This window comes from Archocentrus centrarchus, chromosome 3, assembly GCF_007364275.1.
Source record: "Archocentrus centrarchus isolate MPI-CPG fArcCen1 chromosome 3, fArcCen1, whole genome shotgun sequence".
Classification (NCBI taxonomy): domain Eukaryota; kingdom Metazoa; phylum Chordata; class Actinopteri; order Cichliformes; family Cichlidae; genus Archocentrus; species Archocentrus centrarchus.
This window is the reverse complement of record NC_044348.1, coordinates 14,483,175-14,499,364: the sequence shown is the minus strand read 5'-3', so window position 1 is coordinate 14,499,364 and position 16,190 is coordinate 14,483,175. Positions and strand designations below refer to the sequence as shown.

The 16,190-nt window shown below is 39.3% G+C and overlaps 2 protein-coding genes across 3 annotated transcripts in view; one reads left to right on the top strand and one right to left on the bottom strand.

Moving 5' to 3' along the window:
- Positions 1-502, bottom strand: part of LOC115800365 (cleavage and polyadenylation specificity factor subunit 7) — an 8,300-nt gene extending 7,798 nt beyond the window's left edge. Inside the window, exon 1 of one of the 2 annotated variants that reach the window (XR_004021667.1) lies at positions 1-502. This exon is cut by the window's left edge and continues 111 nt beyond it. The gene's annotated coding sequence lies outside the window, so the exon portion shown is untranslated. The other variant, XM_030757671.1, reaches the window with a different exon arrangement.
- A 58-nt stretch (positions 503-560) lies between these two features.
- Positions 561-5,851, top strand: sdhaf2 (succinate dehydrogenase complex assembly factor 2). The gene is made up of 4 exons (XM_030722623.1): positions 561-702; positions 2,961-3,184; positions 3,651-3,760; positions 5,281-5,851. Exons 1-4 carry the CDS (start codon positions 676-678, stop codon positions 5,409-5,411), a joined length of 492 nt encoding a protein of 163 aa, XP_030578483.1. The 5' UTR covers positions 561-675; the 3' UTR covers positions 5,412-5,851.
- Positions 5,852-16,190: the final 10,339 nt, after the last annotated feature.

Sequence of the window (16,190 nt, the reverse complement as noted above, 5' to 3'; positions counted from 1 at the left end):
ATTACTGGCAATCCAGCTAGTAATTTTTTTTCAGTGTAGCGTGCACATGCACACTTTGCAAATTATTACAGCAGGCGCACTTTCAGAAAACCATTAATTTTCCTTTTGTTAGCTAACGTTAACGTTCCGCTGGACTTCTCAAAATAAACATACTAAAAATAAGTATGACAAACCGAGAACACGACCTGCGCACATAAGTTATAAGAAACTGAATTTTGATGAAAACTTTCAAAAGCATATACCGTATTACACACAAATTAGCGCAAATGGCCACTTTCGCTCTTTGATCAGCTAATGCTATTGTTGCTACTCTCGCAGTTGGTGCAGCCGAGATATTCACCGGCTGAGAACAACAATCGACATGTGGTTCCTATAGTCAACCAGTTTACTTTTAGATGTATTTAGCTTTTAATTAGTACGTGTGTGAGTGTGTGTGCATGTGTAAGAAAGATAAGATAAACACACAAATAAAATATATACCCTTAAAAATACAACGTTGACGCCAGCTGTGCTGTCCTGCAGTTACCACGTGGACATGTGTACGCTGTGTACAGCGCTCTCCGGTGGTTTCCTGTGACCGTACTTGTGTAATTTGTCTGTCAGACACCAGAAACGTTTGGGCAGCGGAGACGCAGTTTTATCAAATTTGTGGGCCTTAAAAGAAGCTGGGTTAAAATGCTGTCGTCTGCTGTTGCGAAAAGGGTGAGTTAGCGGAGAGAGAAATCATTTGCACATGTATGCATATATATTTGGTTGAAATCTGAATCAGCGGCCGTTTTAACGTCAGGGCTCACCGTCCACTTTTAAACGTTTTAGCGTTAATGATTATAGTTTGTATGTTTATTCTTTAATAAGTAGATGCAGCAACAGGCTGTTAACATTATTAAATACCGATTCAGGTTTCTGATGGTGTACCATTATTATTGTCAGGACTGATGTAGCTCTGACGCAGAGAGGTTATCCTGTTGGAGGACAGTTGTACAACAGTACAATCTGAGACGCTCCGCCAGGCTGTCTTGTCATTTTTTTTTTTTAAATAGTCTTGAGCAATAATTCCCCAGGCTTTCCGTAGGTCTTTCAGAGCTTTTCTTTGAGCATTGGCTGTTTTTTCACCCATTATCACTCCAGTCCTTGTACCTGACCATTTTCTGACGAATGTTTGTTTTTGTTTGTCTGTCACTTAACACTGATTAAAGCATTAAAATGGCACAACAGGTCAACCAGTGTTGTGTCTACACAAAACAAAGAATTTGCAGGGCATTCCACAGTATTTTGCATGTCATGGATCTGTATCTGTGTCATTTACAATAATAAAGGTTAATAGTCTGTGACTATTTATGAGGGACAACAGCCCTAACAGCCCAGTACCCCAAAGTCAAAAGTTCACAAGAGGTTATGAATTTTGTTCAAGCCACTGAGGGAATAAAAAAACTTTTTTACCTTATTTTGTCACAGAGGGATACAGTGTTATTTTCCTATACGCAAATACTAATGGAAAGTAAAATGCTATGTTATTAGTATATGCAAGGTACAGCTTTATCTATTACTGAATGGAATACTCCAGTCATTTTAGAATTGTCCCCTTCGTGACAGTGATTATTGCTTTTATTTATTATAATTTATGACAAAAAAACATGGTGTAATCAACACTTAATTACTAGTTCATGAAAATTTGGCTTCTATGCAATTAAAAAATAAATTCTCAGCTAAATATCTCAAATCTAATTTTCAACTTTCGTTTGTCCCAATTACTGTGGAATGTATCTTTAAGCAAAAATTTCAGCAAACCCCTGACACAGGACCTGAGAGATGCATCTGACCCTTCAGCTGATCCATCTAGTACTGAAGCCTCATCATAAACGGACTCAGTGGAAGGGTGGGTGTCAAGAAGCCATTCTTATGGAAGGAAAACAGGGAGAAAAGACTGACGTATGCCAAATTACACAAGAACTGGAGTGAAAATTAGTGGCAACAGGTCTGATGGAGTGATGAATCCAAATTTTTAAATCTTTGGTTCAAATAGTCATCAGTATGTATGGAGAAGGTCAGCAGAAAGGTATAAAAGTGAGTGTTTACAGCAAAACATGGTGGAGGCTATGCCATGGTTTGGGGCTGCATTTCAGACAGTGGTGATGACGCTCTTGTCAAAATTGATTGAATTATGAACAGAGAAAAGTACCATCAGATTTTGATCCACCATGAAATACCATCTGGAAAGCATCTGATGGATAACAGCTTCATCATTCAGCATGACAATAATCCCAAACACACTGTCAGTGCAATAAATGTATACCGGCATAGAAAAACACACAGTGGAACTCTTATCAGTCATGGATTTATTCTTCAACCCTGCAGGTTGTGTTGAGGAATGGTGGCTCAAGACTTTTGCAGAGAAACTGTACTGAAGAAAAAAGAAAACTTTAAATGTTACTGTAAACTTATAATGATAAAACTATAGAGATGATGTCCTTTGCTTTAGTCAGTTTGGTCATATTTGTCAAAAAGCACGAGGAGGCATTTGTATACGTTTATTGTGATGTGCATGCTTGTGAGTAAATTAAGGATATTGTGTTTGTATCATAATGCTTATTCTGCCCCTGAAAAGTATGCTGAGGGATGTTAAAAATATAAATAAAATGAAAAGAGAAACATTTTAACTAATAACTGATACAGTAAAAAAAAAAAAAAAAAAAGCAAAGCAATCTCAAACCAGCAGAAACTAAACAAAAATTCAAAATAAGAAAATACTATATAAAGTTGGGTCCTACTACTTGAACAACCTGAACTTATTAATGTTGTAATGGCAATTTAACATCTTGATCTGATGTCTGTATAAACGTTTAAATAAAAATTGCAACCGTAATCGTGGCCAAAAACAAAGACGATGGATTTCCAGGTGGTGCGGTGGATAATTTTACTCATCACCATGTGTCTGTTAATGTGTGCTGGTGTCCCATCAGCTGGTAACTGGGATGTGCCAAGCTGCTTGGAGACCAGCAGTCACAGGGCTGGTGTCATCTCGTGGTTACCGCGGCGACTCTCCCGATGACGGCAAGGCAGACCTGATCGAGATCCCTTTGCCTCCTTGGAACGAAAATCCAAATGAGCCCATCAACATCAAGAGACGCCGACTTCTCTACGAAAGCCGCAAGAGGGGCATGTTGGAGAACTGCATATTGCTGAGGTTGTTAAACTGTCTGTCTGTGAGCTACGGTGTTTGATTTTATTGTTTTATCCATCTTATATGTTTACATTTTTCAGTATTCTCATCCAATAGAAAGCATTATTTAAGTGTTGCTACTATCTGTCCTGGATGCATAGAAATTCCTTCCTTAATCAGATCCAGTGTAGGCGATCAGGGACAAAAATTCATAGTCCTGTTTCTGTGCTTAAATACATTCTTAAGAACATCTGAGGTTAAAATGAGGCTTCAGTTGCAGTCTTATAATAAAAATCCCCTTTCTGACTTACTGTTGCTCAGTTATCAAACCATTACAACACATGCTTTTGTTGTATCAGAATAATGTTTAAAAACCTTTAGAACTGTTAGTGTTTTTAAGTTGCTTTTTTTGTTTGCTTACATTGTGAAGGATTTTTTCTCAGATGATAGGAGGGGTGCTTCAGATTCAGACTAATTTTCTCTCTTTTAGCCTTTTTGCAAAGCAGTACCTGAACACAATGACTGAGAACCAGCTGCAGCAGTATGACAGGCTGATTAATGAACCAAGCAATGACTGGGACATCTACTATTGGGCAACAGGTGAGAGCAGAATCTTCCTTTTTATTTTACGAACTCCTGTTTTCTCTGTTCTAGCTCTTAGCTATTTTCAAAGTGATTATAACATTTTTTTTAAGGATTTTTTTAAGGATTGTTGCTGGACTTTTGGGAGAGGAATGTTGTCCCATTCTTGTCTGATATCGGATTCTAGCTGCTTCTTTGTCAAATTTTTCGAATTATGATGTGCCAAATGTTTTCAGTTGGTGAAAGGTCTGGACTGCAGTCAGGCAGTCAGTTTAAACATCTGAGATATTTTCTATGTTCTATCAATAAAATATGAGTTTATGAGATTTGCAAATCATTGCATTCTGTTTTTATTTACTTTTTACACAGCGTCCAAACTTTTTTGGAATTGGGGTTGTACTAAAAATGTTTTGTCATTGCTCTCTCTTCTCTAATTGCTTTTTCTTTTATTGTTATTGTATGCAGAAGGTTTGAGTCTGGATGAAAATTGAATGAGATTGTGTGAAAAGTGCTGTACAGATAAATAAATGTACTCATGATGCATTAAAGACAAAATAAAATTGTTGTTAGCAAATGATGGATAATTTCTGGGCTAGATACTTCAGATGTACTTTCTGTTTTACTTTTATACTGTAGAGTCACACTGGAAACCTTGAAATATTTACTGGCAAAACATAATTTTAGCTTAATAATAGTCTTTATACCCCATTGCAGATAATAAAAAATGCTTTGACCTTTTTACAGCAACAAAGAAATCAGACAAATTAACTTTGCATATGACTTTTATAAGAACTGCAGGAAACTCCAGTGTGTGTAATAGTAATAAAAATAATAATAATTTTTAAACTGACAGATATTAATGAGTGTTGCTGCTGCTGAAACAATGAACCACTCTGCTTACAAATTAACTGCACTTCTGTAACTGTTTTTCAGTTTCTTTTGGCTGAAGCTTCATCCTTGGAGCTCATTAAATTCTCCTGGATAACTTGCCCTTTTACTCTTGTAATTTACTCTTAATTTGTTCCAATTAGTTCTCTGTTTTTGTGCATAACGGCTGAAAATGAAATCATTGTGAGAACAACATTAGCACACCCAACTGGCAGCATCTCTGGACAAATAGGAAAATGTTGCAGGCTGTCTGACATGACTGGGAGAAATCATTACAAAGCTATCACTAAGTGATTAATTGAAATGCCTTTTTTTTGACACTTTAAATTAATGAACAGAATTTTCAAGGTGACATAGACATACTGTTTGAGATAAAGAGGGAATGATGTAATTACAGTTGATGCCAGTTGTGCATCTTATTATCACTGAAGCAAAGTATGTTGAATCAGCCTACATCAGCGCTTCAAGTTTAGTGCTCCAAGATTATTCTAAAATAGGCCAAGGTGGCATCATAAGAGCTTCCTTCTTTGTGCTCACTGCTCCTTAGACAGCGAGTCTTCCTGCATAAAATAAATAATCTGAATTTCCACTTTTATTTTTCCCTCAATTAAGACTGAAAATAATGCATCCTGTACTTTTTGTGCTTGCAGAAGCTCAGCCCACTCCTGAGGTCTACCAAGGGGAGGTCATGGATATGCTGAAAGAGTTCACAAAAAATCGCAATCACGAGCAGAGGTTGGATGCGCCCAGCTTGGAGTACCTGGAGAAGGAAAACCAGTGAGGTCCCAGGCCTTTTTAGAGACTCATTAAATTAAGTGTGATAAAGCTTCAGAGAACTGCTTCAGAAGCTGAATGTTGCTCCAGTCACACATGGAAAAAATGCACAAAATATTGTAAAATATAAAATATTTGGAATACATTGTCATATATTGCTGTCCACCCTTATATATAAAATAATCTATCCATAAAAGGCAGGTTACAGTCTCTGATTATTGGGAGGACATTTGGGATCAGACAAAGACTAAGGTAGTTCAACATGAGGAACTTGCTCTGAATATATTTTATTGTAAATGTGTGATTTGTCAAACTGATATGTGTGTTAGATCCTTACTGAATGAGCCAGCTTTGAATAATGGCTACAAGCTGATCTGTGCAATGATTTCATTGTGCCTATTATTAACATTATGGGTTATTTAATAAATGTTAATGTTCTTCTCTTTACATTACTGTGCGATTCATGGCTGTGATCCTACCTGTAATGTCACAGTATTAGATCACATGACTGCAGGAAGCTATGACTGAGAGTATGGACACTATTGTTACATAACAAAGGTTGTGCAGCCTGCAGTGTGGATTTACAGACACCAGGTGGCAGCAGATCACCTCAGTTTTAGTGTCAAATTTAAGCACCTGCTGATTTCAGTATCTTTGTGGCAAGTGGCTCACCTGAAACCACACATCTTACAGACCTTATTTTTAATGAAAGACACAACGTGAAAATATAAGTTACCATAATCAATTTTCAATATTTTAGTCATGGAGCAGGCTGTGTATTTTTTTACAGTTTATTTACAAAAATATTTTCTGTTAAGCCAAGTTTTGCAATTAAACCACATATATTATTGCTTAAAGCCAAAAAAAGGCTTATTTTGTCTCCCCTGCCAGTGGATATGCATGTGTTGACTAAGGGGAACATTTCTTGTCCGGTTATGTGTCATGTCGGTCCAGTGGAACCTTGTACTGAGTGCAGAAGGGAAATGCCCTCTGGCCAGAAGATGTGCACAGAATCTCTAAGCAGATGACAAGCCCTCCTGTGTACGTCCATAGAATATTAATGTACACATGCAGCCAAGGTGTTACACAAACAATATAGACATGAGATCGAGGCAAATGTTGCTCATGTTACTCTCAACACATTCTCCTTAAAAAGGGAGAATATGTTGAGGAAGAATGACCTTCACTTGTTATGTTGTCAGCTTGTCCTAAAATAGACTGTGATGATGTCAGAAGGGTTCCCCTCTGTGTGTTTTTTTTTTTTTTTCCATTTCTCTGCCATCTGTCTCATCGTTTACCTTTTATTGCATGTGGAAATTAACCAAGTACTTCAACTATGAGATACTTAAGCATTTTAAATTTCTGAATTAGATGTTTCCAAGGAAAATGTAATTAACTTTTATGCTACATGTACTTTTTTAGAGTGGCTCGAAAGGTGCTCAAATGTTGCCCCACCCAAAGAGTGAGAGTTTGAACCTTCAGGTTGGCTGGGGCCTTTATTTGTAGAATTTGCATGTTCTTTCTTTGCTTTTTAGGCCTTCCTTGCACAGTTCAAAGATGTGCATGTTAGCTTCACTAGCTGTTGCGTTGGCTCTGCAGTGACCAATCCATAGTGCACCCTGCCTCTCGACTTGGGCCAGCATGGATAGGATATCCAACCAAGAAAATCAATGGATATTCTTTATGAATGTTTTTTTTTTTTTTGGATAGATTGCTCACCTTTAAAGAAACAGGTTTTTTGAGTTGTCGGCCCTCAGCTTTTGCTCTCTGATAAGTTTTTGCCCAAATTGTTTAATTATGTCAGAACACAGAAATACGACAAATGACAAGGAAAGAAAAATCCCCACATTTGTAGCAGCAACTAGATCCGTGACTAGCTCTAATAAAAAAAGGCAGCTTACACATAATCACTCAGTCTAATAGCAATTTTAATGTCTTTAATAATATAATGTAATAATGCAAATTGCACAGGGGCCTCTTTATAGAACAACTCCCTTTACATTTATTATTAAAGTTAATTTTACACCTAAGACTGGTGCATTAAATACTCTACTTAAGAACGAATTTCAATGCATTAAAGTCATTTTACATTTTCACTGTGGTGCTTTTACTTAAATGTAAAGGATCTCAATCATTTTTCCACCATTGTAGCAGGCTAGAATGTGATCCATTGTTGGTGTCACAATTTCTTGCCTTAAAAGAAAGAATAACACCTTAAGATCCCCCATGCAGGGGAAGTACAATTCATGTCTTTATTGCTCTGAGGCTTGTTTAGAGTGTATATTCATCAGTTGCCCACACACACCCACTGTGTCTATCTGTAGCCCGCCGCTCCTGTCATCCTCCACTGCTGCTTCCCGTGTCGTGACAGCTCTCTGTTTTATCCTCAGCACTGCCGTCACCCTCTGCTCCCCTGGAATTTCAATCTCATGTGCTTTTGTTTCCTTATTCCACCACCGCCACCTGCAGCAGCACCCCTAGTGTGCCTCTTGTCTGCTGGAGAGCTGTGCACAAACGAAAACTGTTGAGAGAGGAGGCATGCCAGGTTTTATTCTGAAGACGGAAGTGTTAGATAAGTTGGTAAATTGAACACTCTCTGTCATCATTACACACACGCACACTTTTCTCTCTAGATGTTCGATGCCTTGAAGATGCAGTGAAGCTGTTTAGCGTGTAGGAGGCAGAGCAGGCAATTTACTTAATTCTAGAGATCAGCACCAGTTCTAAAGATCTGTGTTAATTACCCTTAAAACCAAGCCTGCGTTTTTTTGTTTTTTTTGTTTTTTTTTGCTTGAGCTGTAAGCAAGAGGGAAAACAGGGACCAAATGTGGCTGTATGTATTTCCAGCAGTGTATGAACTGACATTTTATCTGTTGGTGTGTGTATTTGCAATTAAACTTCTACATGGAGCTGGATGATATCAACACCCAAAATAAGACAAAAAGGGAGTTAGCAGCACGTCTTTGGAAGAAAGCTGCACGCAATAAGAGCTCTTCACAAACGGACCTCTGTGGTTTTAGATAGCATTTCGGTGTTGTTGTTGGTTGGGCATCCTCTGTCCTTTGTACAGTGGTGGACAGGGAATAAGTACATGTACACAATGGTAGCACAGAGATTGACTATCTTGCATCTTCCATTTAAGAGCAATAATTATAATTTCTCAAAAAAAGGGTATAAAAAGCATAGAAAGTGAAGCACTATATTGTTATATTTTTCTATCTTGATAATCTTTATAGTATTCCTCTTTAAGCTACAGCTACATCCGTATTATTTTCATGCACATTTTTCTGCAGACCAACTATTTTCTTCTTCTGATAAGTACATAAAACAGATAATACGTCTGTAATTTTAATTATATGGGATTTTGAATGCCTTCCACTTTCTTAACTGCTTATTTAACTCAGGGTCACTGAGGGGCTGGAGCCTCTCCAGGCAGCAGACAATGAGATGGCAGCAGCTCGATGCATTTAGTTACATGAACATCATCGAGACAACCTGCTGAAGTTCAAACTGAACAAGAAGGTGATTTAAGGGACTTGGAACGTGACATGGTTGTTGGTGCCAGATGTGCCGTGCGTATTTCAGAAACTGCTGATCTACTGGGATTTTCCCACACAACCATTTCTAGGGTTTACCGAGGATGCCCCCCCCCCCCCCCCCCCCCCCCCAAAAAAAAAAAAAGAAAATAGCCAGTGAGCAGCAGTTTGAGCGTCTGGTGCTGTCCCACCTCAAGTCCCTCACAGCCCCCCTTCTGGACCCCCTGCAGTTTGCCTACAGAGCCAACAGGTCTGTGGACGACGCCATCAACCTGACTCTGCACTTCATCCTACAGCATCTGGACTCCCAGGGAACCTACGCCAGGATCCTGTTTGTGGACTTCAGCTCTGCCTTCAACACCATCATCCCTGATCTCCTCCAAGACAAGCTGTCCCAGATGAACGTGCCAGATCCCATCTGCAGGTGGATCATTGACTTCCTGATGAACAGGAAGCAGCACGTGAGGCTGGGGAAGAATGTCTCGGACTCCCGGACCATCAGCACTGGCACTCCTCAGGGCTGTGTCCTCTCTCCTCTGCTCTTCTCCCTGTATACCAACTGCTGCACCTCTGACCACCAGTCTGTCAAGCTTATTAAGTTTGCAGACGACATGACTCTCATCGGACTCATCTCAGACGGGGACGAGTCGGCCTACAGGATGGAGGTCAAACGTCTGGTGTCCTGGTGCAGCCACAATAACCTGGTACTGAACGCCCAGAAGACAGTGGAGATTATAGTGGACTTTAGGAAGCACACAGCCCCTCTACCCTCCATCATCCTGACTGACACCCCCATCACCACAGTGGACTCTTTTCGCTTCCTGGGAACTACCATCACCCAGGACCTCAAGTGGGAGCCCACCATCACCTCTGTCATCAAAAAGGCCCAGCAGAGGATGTACTTCCTGCGGCAGTTGAAGAAATTCAACTTGCCAGCAAGGACCATGGTGCAGTTCTATACTGCCATCATTGAGTCCATCCTCACCTCCTCCATCACTGTGTGGTACGCTGGAGCCACCACTAGGGACAAACAGAGACTACAGCGCGTTGTGCACTCTGCTGAGAAGGTGATTGGCTGTAACCTCCCATCTCTCCAGGACCTGTACACCTCCAGGACACTGGGGCGTGCAGGTCGGATCACAGCCGACCACTCTCACCCTGGGCACAGACTTTTTGACCCTCTCCCCTCAGGCAGGAGGCTACGGTCCATACGGACCAGAACCTCCCGCCATAAGAACAGTTTCTTCCCCTCTGCTGTTGGACTCATGAACAATTACCCTAAGACTGTTACCACCACCCTCCACAAACGCTGATGACCCTATGTTTATGCACCTGTCTGTTTGCACTGATGTACATATTAGTGGAATATTAGTCTCTGCACTGTATATTTTGTAAGCTCTAATATCTCTGTATATTTGCAATTTGTATACTTGTATATTGTCTTATAGTTTTTATACTTATTTGTTTTTTGTTTTTTTTTTCTGTAAGCACGAAGTACCGCAGCAATTTCCTAATGCTGTGAACCTGTTCACCCATATGGCAATAAAAACCTTCTGATTCTGATTCTGATTCTCTGGGTGAAAATGTCTTGTTGATGACAGAAGTAAGAGGAGAATGACCAGACTACCTCGAGCTGATAGGAAGGCAACAGTAACTCAAATAACCACTTGTTGCAATCAAGGTATGCAGAAAAGCATCACTGCGTGCACAACACATTGTACCTTGAAGTAGATGGGCTACAGCAGCAGTGGAGGACACTGAGTGCCACTGCTGCCAACATAGGCCACAATTCCAATGCGGTCAACAAAATTGGACAATAGAAGATTGGAAAACCATTGCCTAGTCTGATGGTCTGTTTCAAATTCTGCTGCGACATTCAGATGGTAGGGTCAGAATTTGGCAACAACATAAAAGCATGGATGCATCCTGCCTTGTATCAACAGTTCAGGTTGGTAGTGGTGCAATGGCGTGGGGGTAATTTTCTTGGTACACTTTGGGCCCCTAAGTACCAACTGGGCATTGTTTAAATGCCACAGCCTATCTGAGTATTGCTGCTGACCATGTCCATCCCTTTGTGACCAGTGTACCCATCTTCTGATGGATGCTCAAACTCACATCATCTCAAACTGGTTTCTTGAACATGACAATGAGTTCGCTGTGCTCAAATGGCCTCCACAGTCACTGGATCTCAATCCAATAGAGCACCTCTGGGATGTGGTAGAATGGGAGATTTGCATCATGTATGTGCAGCTCACAAGTCTGCAGCAACTGCGTGATGCTGTCATGTCAGTATGGACCAAAATCTCTGAGCAATGATTCCAGCACCTTGTTGAATTTGTGCCATGAAGAATTAAGACAGTTCTGAAAGCAAAAAGGTTCAACCCACTACCAGCAAGTTGTAACTAATGAAGTGGTCAGTGAGTAAAAATTTGAAAAAAAGTATCTGAATTAAACATTTTTATATAATGCATGTGCAGGCTAAAGTAATAATAATAATAATAATAAATAGATTCTGAAAAATTCATAACAATACCAGACCAGAAGTATCTTTGTTTTATATATACATTTATATCATTATATACACTGTACAGATTTCAAAAAAATAAATGGTCAATATTTAACATTGTGCACCCCACGGATGTGTAACTACAAAGAGAAAGGGAGTGAAACAGGGGGGTTAGTGATACCAAGGACAGATATCTACAACCCCATTAGTAATGATGAGTCTTTTTTTTTTTCCATACAGGACATTTCACAATCATTTTTACAGTCAGTATATAAATTAAAATGTTGCTGGTTAACCTCTCTTTGTCTCAAGCAGTCCCTAAAGAGAATGCCCTAAAACAGAAATGCGAGCTTGTCCAGTAAACTTTACCAGTGTGTGGTATTTGGCCAGTGAAGAGCGTAGAAAGACTATTTTAGCTCGATTTCTTAAAAATATATCAAACCCTGACTGATCTTTAACCGATATTTAAATTGCATTGATTGACTTTCACTAAGCCTTTGGAATGTAATGCTTTGTCAGCAGGGCAGGACATCAGGACAGAGAGATGATTACGAGAGGTGGTTATTTTGGGATGCTCCAAGGCTCTGCTCTGACCTGAGATGTAGCTAACAGTGATGCAAAGAGGTGATGATTATCTCCTGTCTCACCTTTTTGTTTTTTTCCCCTCCTCCCTCTCTGACACTTGGAGAGGGAGCACATATGGTGAGGAGTAAGGTGTGACGGGGTTCATAAGGCACACACAGAACACTTTGTGCCAGAAAGCATGTGTGCACAATGGGGGTGTTTTGAGGGAGTGTCAGCTGTGATGTGAAGGAGCAACCCTTCATTTTTTTTTTTTTTGGCCTTGGTGAAGTACATTGATCCAGTTAGATAGGATAGATAGGACACAGAGTGAAAAAAAATGTTTTTAGCTGCTTCTGTCTAAACTAAAAAATCTGGTGTATGGTGGTCAAATGGAGCAAGTTTTATCTATGGTTGCAGTAAAGCTTGTTAGTGACATTTTTCCTGTGACTTTCACTCTTAGCTCATGTATAAGAGATCTGAATGTCCTCCAAAGATGAGGAAAATAAGCCTGCTATGAAGAGAGGTTTGTTCCAGCATTGTCGTCAACAAGTGCAGTGGTTCTCCAAGAAGTGACAACTTAAAAAACAAAAACTTATTTCTTTGTACATCTGGATTCATACAGAATAAAAACAGCAACGAATGCCGTTCGGTAATAAACTGGCAAAATAGAACTTAGTGCAGATATACACACAGGGTTTCACAGTAAATACAATCACACAAACATAAGTCCAAATACTGACATTCAACCACAGTGCAAACATACACGCACATACATCCAGTAGACAAAAACGAACAGTGGAATGTAAAAAGACTTTTCCCAGCCCCAGGTATTAGTACTCTCATTTGTTTCCATTCATCCGAACAACTCGTGTCTGTACAGGACTTGAGGGAGGTCACATTCAGGCAGAAAAACAGAAAACTGGAAGTCCAACCTGTACTCCAATTAAAAAAAACAAAACACATAGAAAGGCTTTAATACTATCTGCAGACTCAAAATGTCTACTAAAAATTAAGAAAAAAGTAAAGATAAACTCTGAAGTCACGCTCCCTGTTCTCATCTCAAACAGATAGGTGACACGGCTTTCTCAGTTGCAGCTCTGTGATTGTGGAACCAGGTTCCTGCGTCCATTACAAATACTTCTGTGGCATTCCTGGGTTCAGAATCTGTTGGCTATGTCTGTGACTGATGGTTTTGATTTATTTATTTTTTTAATATTTTGCACATGTTTTTAATTTGTAATCTTGTATTTTTTTTTATTAACGTTGGATAGATTTTTTTTCTGTTTAATTCTGCTTCATAAAGTTGACTTACTAAATGAAGCTGATTGACACAGTGCAGCATAGGTGAGAAGGAAAATGTGTTTTGATTGGCTGACAGATTTAATTTTCATGTGATTTCTTTTCAGATTTTACTGCCTGCATTCATACGTTTTCAGTTCATCTCAATAATAAAAAAATGAGTATAAAGGTTCATGGTCCACCTTGAAAACATAAATTTCAACTACATAAATACATGTTAAAAACCCCTCAAGGTCTACTTTCTTTTAACTACTGCATCTCATGGTCATCCAGAGCAGTTTGCTTAGACCGAGCCTGCACATACAAATAGAAAATTTCACCAGAGACCTCAGACTGTTTAGCTGCAGGCTCGCACAAAGTGGCACTACACCAAAACAACCAATTTTAAGCTAATATTGTCAGATAATATTCTTCTTGTACATTCTGGCTGCTGCCACTGATGCCTTGGACTTAGTGAAACTTGGTGGTATTGCATATTGGTGCAATGCCACTGTGTGGGATTGGGCACTCACTATGAGATCTTGGAGATGGTTGGAGGAAAAAAAAAAAAAAAAACAGCAATAAAAAGGAAAAAAGAGGACATGAATTAAGATCTTCACTTGTCAAGAAAAAATGCGCATGCAGAAAGTTTTAGCCGCTGAAATGTGATGGAAGAAAGTGAAAGTCTGGTTATAGGACCTCCTGTCATTTCTAAGGTTTTACATATCAAGACTTAATAGAAATAATCTGCTCCTTAGCAGGTCTCACAATGAAGTAAATACAATCTCATGAGCTACAAAACATGTCATATTACACCGTATCCAAGAAAAACTGAGCCAAAATGAGGAAACAGTGTGTGAAAAACCAAGTACACCCTCACTGCTCCCATAGGAATTAAGAGGGTAAGAAGCAGCCAGGTCCTGATGATCCAGTGCATTTGATTGACTGATTAACTGATCGTCAGCAAGTGTGAGCACCTCTGTAAAAGAGAAATACTGGCAGTTTGCTGATCTGTAGCATTCAGGTGTGTATTAACACAATGCCAAGGAGAAAAGACAGCAAAAATCTTAGAGAAGCAACTGTTACTGCCCATCAATCTGGGAAGGGCTATAAGGCCATTTCCAAACAATTTGAAGTCCATCATTCTACATTTTACATTTCAGACTCTACAGGCCTCATTTAGCATGTTAAATGTTAAAGTTCATGACAATACAATTAGAAAAACACTGAGCAAGTGTGGCTTTATGGAGGGGTTGCCAGGAGAAAGATGGCTTAGGTTTGCAAAGTTGCATCTGAACAAACCACAACCACTTCTGGAACAAAATACTTTGGACAAACAACAGTGGAGATAGTTTGGCCATAATGCACAACACCACAAACAGCACATCAGGACAAACACCTCATACCAACTGTCAGCTCAGCGGTGAACGGGTGATAATTTGGGCTTGTTTGGCAGCCACAGGATCCATGCACCTTGCAGTCACTGAATCAAGTGTGAGCTCCTCTGTGTACCAAAATATTCTAGAGCCAAATGTGAGGTAATTTGTCTGACAGCTAAAGCTCGACTGAAATGATATCATACAAACAGGACAATGATGCCAAGCACAGCAGCAAATCTACAACAGAATGCTCGAAAGGGAAAAGAGTCAACGTGCTGCAATCTCCCAGTTAAACTTCAGTCCTCAGCCTCAAGTTACTGCTTCAGGCGGTTCTACAAGGTACTGGGGTCTACTTAGCTTTTCACACACTGTTTCTTCATTTTGGTTTAGTTTGTGTTCAATAAATAAAGACATGGTGTAATATGTCATGTGTTGGTGTTCATCTCAGGTTGTATTTACTCAATTGGTCTTTTTATTTTGTGCTGATAAAGATAGGAGTAAGAATAAGAATATCTTTATTGATCCCAGAGGGAAATTCATATGTCTGACATAGTTCATCTGCTATTTGTATGAGAACTGAAAAGCCCGATGGCTGTGGGTATCTCTCCATTTTGCAACTGGGAGAGAGGAATCTTCCAGCATTGACAATTTTTGTTCCATAAAGATGTTATAAAGTGGGTTCAGGATGGCCTCTAATGTCTTTAGTGTTTGTAAAACCTTATGTAAATATGTAAAACCTTTGAACGGACAGAGAGTGTAATTTCTTTTTACCATGACTGAATGTCCCAAAGAAAATTGTTTACTGTAAGGTTTGTGGATTATTCATTTAACCAAAACATTATTTGCTTTTGAAATTTTAAAGAATGATTTTAAATGTAAGGGCTCCCACAATGAAATCCTGTGTTGTGGATTATGGGCAGCTACTATAATTACTAGGGCTCAAATGCACTACATGTTAAACTGAAACTAAATTTCTTTCTTGATACCACTAAAGGGTTTGTTAGAAAGTTGTGTATGTAGGTCTGTGTTTTAAGCAGACTGACCCTTTAACTTTAGTGACCACCCGCATCTTCAGCTAATCTCACAACCACAAAAAAAAAAAAAAAATCAATATCAAGGGCAGTTTGGTTTTCTTTAATTCAGCCCTGCAAATCTAAAATATTCCCTCCCTCCCTCCCACACACACACACATGCACGCACACACGCACACACACACGCACACACACACACACACATTATTCCCATACTTCCACTCATGGAAGCTGCTTTTTGCTTATTTTCTGGAAGAACAGGTTGATTCTCTAAGTTTTTTTTTTTTTTTAAACAAACAAAAAAGAATAAAACACAACATTCATCACTTTACTCTTTTTTTCTGTCCATTGGGAGTTAAAGAAAATAGGAAAGTATTTTGACACTTGCTCCTTTTAGACCAGTGTTCAATGTTCACGTTCGTATCCTTTTTTTTTTTTTCCTTTTTTTCTTGAAGATCTTCATTTGGGGTTACAGCACATCACCCACAGCAC

Coding starts and splice junctions, on each gene's coding strand:
- sdhaf2 (XM_030722623.1), top strand. CDS start 676: ATGCTGTCGTCTGCTGTTGCGAAAAGG. Junction 703..2,960: donor CGTCTGCTGTTGCGAAAAGG/GTGAGTTAGCGG, acceptor GTGTCCCATCAG/CTGGTAACTGGGATGTGCCA. Junction 3,185..3,650: donor GAGAACTGCATATTGCTGAG/GTTGTTAAACTG, acceptor TCTCTCTTTTAG/CCTTTTTGCAAAGCAGTACC.